Source organism: Pezoporus wallicus, unplaced genomic scaffold (genome assembly GCF_028554395.1).
Source record: "Pezoporus wallicus isolate ANWC-B61680 ecotype Strahan unplaced genomic scaffold, APGP_CSIRO_Pwel_v1 contig_13838, whole genome shotgun sequence".
Classification (NCBI taxonomy): Eukaryota; Metazoa; Chordata; class Aves; order Psittaciformes; family Psittacidae; genus Pezoporus; species Pezoporus wallicus.
In genome coordinates this window covers 471,293-480,120 of record NW_026640113.1, presented here as the reverse complement: position 1 = coordinate 480,120, position 8,828 = coordinate 471,293, and the positions used below count along the sequence as shown (strand labels likewise).

General features: G+C 52.4%; 1 protein-coding gene across 1 annotated transcript in view; it reads left to right on the top strand.

Annotated features, from left to right (window-relative positions):
* Nucleotides 1-8,069: 8,069 nt before the first annotated feature.
* MAP6 (microtubule associated protein 6) overlaps nt 8,070-8,828 on the top strand; it is a 36,982-nt gene continuing 36,223 nt past the window's right edge. Inside the window, exon 1 of the mRNA XM_057417401.1 lies at nt 8,070-8,820. Within this exon, the coding sequence (XP_057273384.1) occupies nt 8,111-8,820 (710 nt within the window). The 5' untranslated portion in view covers nt 8,070-8,110. The remainder of the gene's footprint in view (nt 8,821-8,828) is intronic.

Below are 8,828 nucleotides of genomic sequence, written 5' to 3'. Positions count from 1 at the left end.
GGCTGTTGAGCCTGGAGAAGAGAAGCTGCGTGGAGACCTCAGAGCAGCTTCCAGTGTGTGAAGGGGGCTGCAAGGATGCTGGGGAGGGACTCTTCATTAGGGACTGGAGTGATAGGACAAGGGGTGATGGGTTCAGACTGAAACAGGGGAAGTTCAGGTTGGAGATAAGGCATTGGAACTGGCTTCCAAGGAAGTTGTGAGTGCCCCATCCCTGGCAGTGTTCAAGGCCAGGTTGGACACAGGGGCTTGCAGCAAGCTGCTCTAGTGGAAGGGGTCCCTGCCCGTGGCAGGGATTGGAACTGGAGGAGCTTTAAGCTCCCTTCCAACCCAAACCAGGCTGGGATTCTATGATCTGTGCGTGTGAACCAGGCCTTATTTCCCCCATTCCCCTACAAACCACCCTGTGCAGAGCAGGAAGGGACAAGCATGGGCAGTTCAAGTGTATTTGCAAGTGATACGGGGTGAAGCGATTTCAGTCTCAGCCAAGGAGGTGGGGAAACAACACAAAGGGGTTTCACTGAGGGCAGGGATACATGAGCAGCATCACGCCTCTGACAAAGGGATGGATGGATGGATGGATGGATGGATGGATGGATGGATGGATGGATGGATAGATGGATGGATGGATGGAGCAGACAAGTGCCCACACACGTTTCTGTATGAGGAGGTGTATGAGGAAGGGAATGCTACCTCCAACCGCAATCAGAGCCTCAGCCGAGGCACGTACAAAGAGCTGTGATTTACTGAATGGAAAACACTGCCATTCAGAAATTTTGGGGAAAAAAAATCCGCATGGAACAGAGAAAGTGCTCAGGTAAACACAGAAACCATCTTGTGCGAGGCCTGGGAAAACCAAGGGTCTGGTGGTAACCAGGATACAGCATAAGGCTGCTAGGAGGCTGAACTGAACAATGAGCCAGCCCACTGCTAGAGCACTGCCACGCATACAAAGGCATCGGTGAGAAAATGAACATGAGCCGGCTGCAGTGTGCGCTCACAGCCCAGAAAGCAACCGTATCCTGGGCTGCATCAAAAGGAGCGTGACCAGCAGGGCGAAGGAGGTGATCCTGCCCCTCTGCTCTGCTCTCGTGAGACCTCACCTGGAGCATTGTGTGCAGTTCTGGTGTCCTCAACATAAAAAGGACATGGAGCTGTTGGAACAAGTCCAGAGGAGGCCATGAGGATGAGCAGGGGCTGGAGCAGCTCCTGTATGGAGCCAGGCTGAGAAAGTTGGGGCTGGTGAGCCTGGAGAAGAGAAGCTGTGTGGAGACCTCAGAGCAGCTTCCAGTGTCTGAAGGGGGCTACAAGGATGCTGGGGAGGGACTCTTCATCAGGGACTGCAGTGATAGGACAAGGGGTGATGGGTTCAAACTGAAACAGGGGAAGTTTAGATTGGATCTAAGGAAGAAGTTCTTTACTGTGAGGGTGCTGAGGCACTGGAATGGGTTGCCCAGGGAGGTTGTGAATGCTCCATCCCTGGCAGTGTTCAAGGCCAGGTTGGACAGAGCCTTGGGTGCCATGGTTTAGTGTGAGGTGTCCCTGCCCATGGTAGGAGGGTTGGAACTGGATGACCTTAAGGTCCTTTCCAACCCTAACTATTCTATGAGTCCATGATTCTATCATTCACTGAGCCAAGGGGCATCTCAGATCCCCAAACCTCCCCACCACCAGGAATTACAGAACGAAATGGAGCACAGCCCTTGGCAAAAGCAAAGCAGAGGTGTTAGGTGGAAAATAACCCCTTATTTTTGTCAGCATATGAGGCATTTACATCTGCTAGACTTCATTTCTGGAGTCACTGCAAACAACAGGGCTCCGGTGTAACCCCAAAGGCTCTTTTCCTAAAGACACCAATTGCTTCAACTGAGCTGAAAGCAGCTTAGGTTTTGCTTGAATCTCTCCCCATCCTTTGTCTTCTGCTGCAAATGTCAGGACCCCTCTGCTCTGAAAGCAAAGAGACTTTTAACTCAGCTCTGTTGCTTGGAGATGAGATGTTTCCTATGAGGAACCACCAGCAATGCTGTGGGCAGATCTGCAGGTCCAGAGCTCCTCATCTTCCTGAGCTGTGCAACCCCCGATACAGTCATAGAATCACAGAATGGTTTGGCTTGGAAAGGACCTTAAGATCATCCAGTTCCAACCCCCTGCCATGGCCAGGGACACCTCACACTAAACCATGTCAGGAGGGTCCATGGTGTGTCCAAGGAGGGGACACCCCTGGTCCAGAGGTGATGCTTCAAGGTGTTTTCCATCCTGAACTCCTGGTTGGTACCAAGCTTTGCCAGGGACCTCTTCAGGTTTACTCTAGTGTAAATGGTCATACCTGAGCTCTGGGTGCTCTGGCACAGTTTAGCACCTCAGACCACAGCCAAGGCACTGATTTCTCTGCAGGAACCCATCCCTGAAGGCCTCACCTTGCTCTTTGCCAGTCGCGTTGTCCTGCTCTGCTCCTTTCCTCTTGCTTTCTCCCCCTGTCACTGTCCAAACTGTGGCAGGGGAACTGCAGATGTGGGTGGCTGTCAGAAAAGGTGCCATCAGCTCTGGCACTGCTTTACAGGCAGGTCCTGGCCTCATGTCATCAACCCCATCCCTACTAACGGGTGTTGCTACTGTTGGGACATCCTTCACAACTCAGTGGTCATGGGATCATCTTAGAGGATTGGAAGGCCAAAACCAAACCCCAAAACCAACCTTATGGAATAGACTAGTATAAACCTATCCAGTCAAAATAGGAAGAAGGAGTTTAGCTTTACAGTGACTTCATATGGGTCTAGGATGGAAATGGAGAGGGAAAGAGTCATCTGCTGTGTCTGTGGGGACCAGTACACTTCAGAGTGTCCTAGAAAGGAGCCATGCGATGGTATAACCTTATATCACATCTGTCCTTGTAATACCCCAATCCCCATCTTCCATGCTCTGGGGGAAGTGATTATATGGGATGAGAAGGATTTCTACTGGGAAGTGAGAAGATAAGGATTTATCCCCAGGCTTTCTGTGTAATTTTCAGCAAGTCCCTATCTGCACACAGGTGATGACTTGCAATTTAAAAGCAGTGATAACAGTGCAGAAAACCTCACTTAGATGAACCTCTCCATGGTAGGAACTATCCACCAAAAGGCCCATCCAACTTCTCCTATAGCCACATGTTTCTCTGGTCACTTACATTCTCCTTCTCTTGTTCTCTTTGCTGACTTGGGTTTCCGCTGCAGATAGGGTGAGGGTGGATGGTCCCCATGGCAGCATCAGAGGCAGATCATAGAATCGTGGAATCCCAAATTGGAAAGGACCTCAAGGATCATCTGCTCCAGCCTTTCTAGGCAAAGCATGACCTAGACTACATGGCCCAGCACCCTGTGCATCCCAGTATTCAGTAGATCATTGCTGAGCTGTGACTGCAGGGATGGAAGGGACCCCTGGGACCAGCCATGACCACAGTAATCCCTACAATCCCATGTCAGCACCCGTTTAATTTACCCCCATTGCTTAATTCTCACCTCGATGGCTTTTAAACTTCATTATCTGTAATTTTCTTGCCATTTCCCCTTGTTTCCTAACATCCACTCACATACACGTGGCCCCTGAGGTAGCTCCAACTCCATCCTCCTTGGCTTTTCCATTTGCAGGTATTTATAGTCATTTATCCAATTTCTTTTGCTTGCATTTAGCCTGGAACATTAAGTTCCTTTAATCCCTCAATAGGTCGTTCTCTGTAATCTCTTTATCACTGGCCTTTGGACCAATGGATCAATGTCCATCTCTGAGTACAAGGAGGAACCCATAAAGCCCTGAGTCACCCAGCTCTTGGCTTCTGCAAGTCACTGAGCTTTGCAATGCAGCACAGTGGGATGTGCCCATGAGACTTCATGAGTGGAGCAGGCTGCACATGGAGACCTGGCCATGCTCCAAGGTAGGGGCTAAGAAAGCCTAACACAGAGGACCTGAAGAGACACATGTAAGGGACAATGCAATGCCAGGAAGGCATAGGTATCCTGCTTTCCCTGCCAGAGGAAGCTGGTCGTGGCTCCTTGTTGAAGGCCCACCACATGTAGACCCTATGGGACTTGATGCTGCAGCACAGGAGATATACGCGCTCTCAAAATCACTGTTCCTCTCTTCAGATCATAGATAACACACTTTTTTTCCCCCTAAAGCCTTTCAGTCATTCCTAGTATCATAGAATCATAGAATCCCAGACTGGTTTGGGTTGGAAGGGACCTTAAAGCTCATCCAGTTCGAACCCCCTGCCATGGGTAGGGACAACTTCCACTAGAGCAGCTTGCTCCAAGCCACCTTCCCCTCCTGTAGGGTATTGCACTGAGATTTGCCGCTCAGTTCCTACAAGACCATAACATTATTTCCTACCACAATTGGTGGTTGCATGTGTACAGGGCAAGGGGGAGAGCATGCAGCGACAGCATATGATGAGATGTCAGTTGGGGGGCTGGGAAAACAAGCTGATCGCTCTTGTTGTCCAAGATCCAGCAGAGAAAGACATAAATCTGGGCAAGCTCTTTCAGTGGCAGCATCAGTTCTCACTGTCTAGCTGGTGAGTGTGCTCTTCGTGGTGTCATGAGATGCAGGAGAGACCATTCAACCTGCCTCAGGATGGTCTCCAGCACCTTAAGCCTGACTGCAGAGCATCCTGGCTTCATCTGAGGATGTCAGAAGGAGATTCACCAGGTCTCCTGTTAATCAACTCCTGAAGCATCCTGCTTGTCACTGCACGAGGGATGCTTGGAGCTATTCCAGATCCCAGCACAGACGGGGCATGGAACCACTGCCTGGGGGTCTCCCCAAAGTCAGTGTTGATTTGGGGGGCTGTGAAATATGGGGCTGGCTCTGGCTTGCAGCCCACCATGGTGCCCTTGGCATCGTGAACCTTTTGGGCAGGGCTGTACTTCAGGACACTACAGTCTGATACGAGTGGCACCCATGTCCTTGGTCATCCCCAAGACCAGCATCCCAGCACAGAACCATGGAATCATTTAGGTTGGAAAAGCCCTTTAAGCTCACCCAGTCCAACCATTCCCAGCACTGCCAAGGCCACCACTGCCCCATGGCACTGAGGCCTCATCTCCACGGGGTGTGAACCCTTGCAGGGCCGGTGCCTGCAGCCCTGCCCTGGGCAGCCTGTTCCAATGCCTGAGCACCCTCTGGGGCAGGAACTGTTCCTCAGCTCCATCTAAACCTGCCCTGGTGCAGCTTGAGGCCGGTTCCTCTTGTCCCATCCCTTGTTCCTTGGGAGCAGAGCCCAGCCCCTCCTGGCTCCATCCTCCTCTCAGGCACTTGTAGGCAGCCATCAGGTCCCCCTGAGCCTTCTCTTCTCCACACTGAACCCCCCAGGTCCCTCAGCCATTTCCAGACTCCAGGCCCTTCACCATGCAGCATCGTGCTCAGCTATGGCCTTTTCCCAGAAGCAGCTGGAGAAGGAGGAATCTCTTCCTGCTTTCCCCCATGGTGGTTATTTAAACACTTGGGTCCATTCCCCTCCCATCCTCTCTCGGAGGTTTGCAGCCAGCGAATCAATTTCACTGATGGGAACTGATGGATTTTGCTTGTCTTGCCTATTCCATAGCCAGTTCCTGAGAGTGAGCTAGCATCAGGATTCATATATCACTCAGTATCAACACTCAGCAATTGATCTCCCGTTCCGCAGCGTCTAACTCCATCCAGGTCTGCAGTGAGGAGGCTCCTGACGCTGCAAAACCTTGGCCTTTCTTACCAAAAAAAAAAGGGAGGAAAAAATATCTGTTAAAACGTGAAATAGGGGGAAAACAGAGAAAATAGAATAATAAACTATCAATAATAAATCAAATAATGGCATGTGTGTGGCTTCATCCTTAAAACCCCAATAGGGAGAGGAAATGAGTTCAGCAGGGTGATGCTGCAACTGCTCACTGAAGGTGTCCATGTGTGTTTGTGCATGCGTGTGTGTTTTGGGGTGCCTGGGTCTGTGTGTGTTGGCATAGATGTATGTATTTGGGTGTGTATGTGTGTCTGTGCACATGTATGTGTATGTATGTGTGTGCATGTGTGTATGTGTAGGCATCAAAGCGCATGGAAGAACATGTGTGTACCCATGCGTGCGTATCTGTGCATGGCAGACGAGCTTCCAACCCAAACACGTCTGTGTTTGTTGCACTCTGTGTGTGTCCCTCTACATGTGTGTTCACGTGTGTGCATGTGAAGCTAAGAGCAGTCAGCTGAACCCATGACAACATGTGTTCTTGCGTGTGGGCATGCATGTGCGTGTGTGCGTGTGGGTGAGTTTGTATGGTTGTCCATGTGTATGCATTAGTGCATGCGTGTACAGGTGTGAGTGTGCATGCGTGTGTTTGCGTGTGCGTGGATGTGTGTGCACGCATGTATGTGCATATCTGTTAGTGTGTGTGAGCGTGAATGCGTGTGCCCACTTCTGTGAGTGCATACATGTGTGAACATGAGTTTGTGCATGTGTGGTGCATGTCCTGTGTGAGTACACATGTGTTTATGTCCACATGTATGTGTGCAGGTGTTTGCACACAAATGTCTTGCATATGTGTTTGCATTCATGTGTATGAACATGTCTGTGCAGATGTCAGTGTGCATGCATGTATGTGTGCTGTGCACATACATGCATGCATGTATGCATGTATGTCTGCATGTGTGCTGTGTAACTATGTGCAGGTATGTGAGCAACCATGTACATGTGTATTTGTGCAGGTATGTATGCATGCATGTGTATGCGTGTAAATGTGTGTGCATGTGTATGTGCTGCCCACGTGTCCATGTCCGCTTCATGCATTTGCATGCATGTGTGTAGGTCTGCATGTGTGCATCCATGTATGTGTGTGTAAGTGTGCACTTAGGTACATGTATGCAGTTGTACATGTATGTGCACATTGCATGTGGTCGGATATGTGTGACTGTGCTTGCATGCATGGGCATGTCTTGCATGTGCATGTGTGTGTGTGAACATTCATTCACGGGCTTCTTGCACGTGTTTGTACCTTAGTATGTTACTGTGCATGCATGTTCATGGGTGTGTTTTGCACATGTATGTGTGTACATACATGTGTGCATACTTTACATGTACGTGTCACCGTGTGTGATTGCGCATGTGTTCATGCATGCATGGTTGCATCTCGTGTGTGCAGCGGTGTAACTGTGCATATGTGTGCATGCATGTATGAGTGTGTCTTGAACATGTGCATGCATGTGTGTGACACTGCACATATGTGCATGGGGGTGTTTCTCCTGCGTGTGTGCAAGTGTGTGATTGTGTATGCGTGTGTACATATACATGCGTGTGTACATATACATGCGTGTGTGCACGTTAGTGTGTGCACACATGTGCATGAACGTGCCTTGTACACATGCATGCAGCTGCGTGTGCATGTATATGTGGGTGTGCATACGTGGGTGTGTCTTACATGCATGCGTGACTGTGCACGTGTTCATGTATGCATGTGTGCGCGCAGGTGTGTGCTTGTGCAGGTGTGTGCATGCAAGAGTGTGCGTTACATGTATGTGTGACTGTGCATGTGTTCATGCATGCATGTGTGCGTGCAGGTGTGTGCTTGTGCAGGTGTGTGCATGCAAGGGTGTGTTGTACATGTATGCGTGACTGCGCACGTGTTCATGTATGCATGTGTGCGTGCAATTGTGCATGTGTGTGCATGCAAGGGCGTGCGTTACATGTATGCGTGACTGTGCATGCGTTCATGTATGCATGTGTGCACGCAGGTGTGTGCATGCATGGGCATGCCTTGAACATGTGTGTGCAGCCGTGTGACCTCGCCCACATGCGCATGCACGTCTCACACGTGTGCGCGCCTGGTACATGTATACGCACACACAGCCGAGTCACCGCGCGCGCGTGTGCATGAACACGCCTTGCACATGCATGAACACACGTGTTCACCTCCGCTCCCCCCACCCCACCCAAGCCCCGCCCACTCCGCCCAAGCCCCGCCCCTCTCCCGGTACGTCGTGGGCGTGCCCTGTGCGTGCCGTGCCCTGTCCCCCCCCCCCTTACAGCGCATCCCTCATCCTTCCCGCATCCCTCCCGCATCCCTCCCGCATCCCGGTTCTCGGCTGCGGTGCGGGGAGGCTGCGGCTCGGGGCCGCCATGGCGTGGCCCTGCATCAGCCGCGCCTGCTGCATCGCCCGCTTCTGGAGCCAGCTGGACAAGGCGGACATCGCCGTCCCGCTCGTCTTCACCAAGTACTCCGAGGCCACCGAGCACCCCGCGGCTCGCCCCGGCCCCGCCGCTCCCATCGATACCCAGCCCGGCGCTGAGGCGGCGGCTGGAGGTGCTGGTGGTGCTGGTGGTGAAGCGGCCCCAGGTGCGGCTCGGCCCGGCCCGGCCCCTCACGGGTCCCCCCCGGCTGACTCGGTGATGCGGCACGACTACAAGCCGTGGAAGGTGCAGCGGCCGGAGCCGAGCTGCAAGCCCAAGAGCGAGTACCAGCCCTCGGATACGCCCTTCGAGAAGGAGACGCAGTACCAGAAGGATTTCCGCGCTTGGCCCATTCCCAAGCGGGGAGATCATCCCTGGATCCCTAAACCGGGACCTTCCCCCGTGCTCGCCCTGGACCGTGGGTCCCCGGAGAAACCGGCTCAGGAGAAGCGGAGGAAGGTGCTGCCCGGCGCCGAGAGGAAGGAGGAGGATGGCGAAGCGGAGGATGAGCATCCCAAAGCGGTGCGGGCCGGGGATGGCAGGGACAAGGCTCGGAAGAAGGTGGAGGAGACGGAGGTGGGCAGGGGCAGGGCGGCTGCTGATGCCCTCAACAGGCAGATCAAGGAGGAGGTGGCAGCGGGGGTCAGCTCGTCATACAGGTGAGACC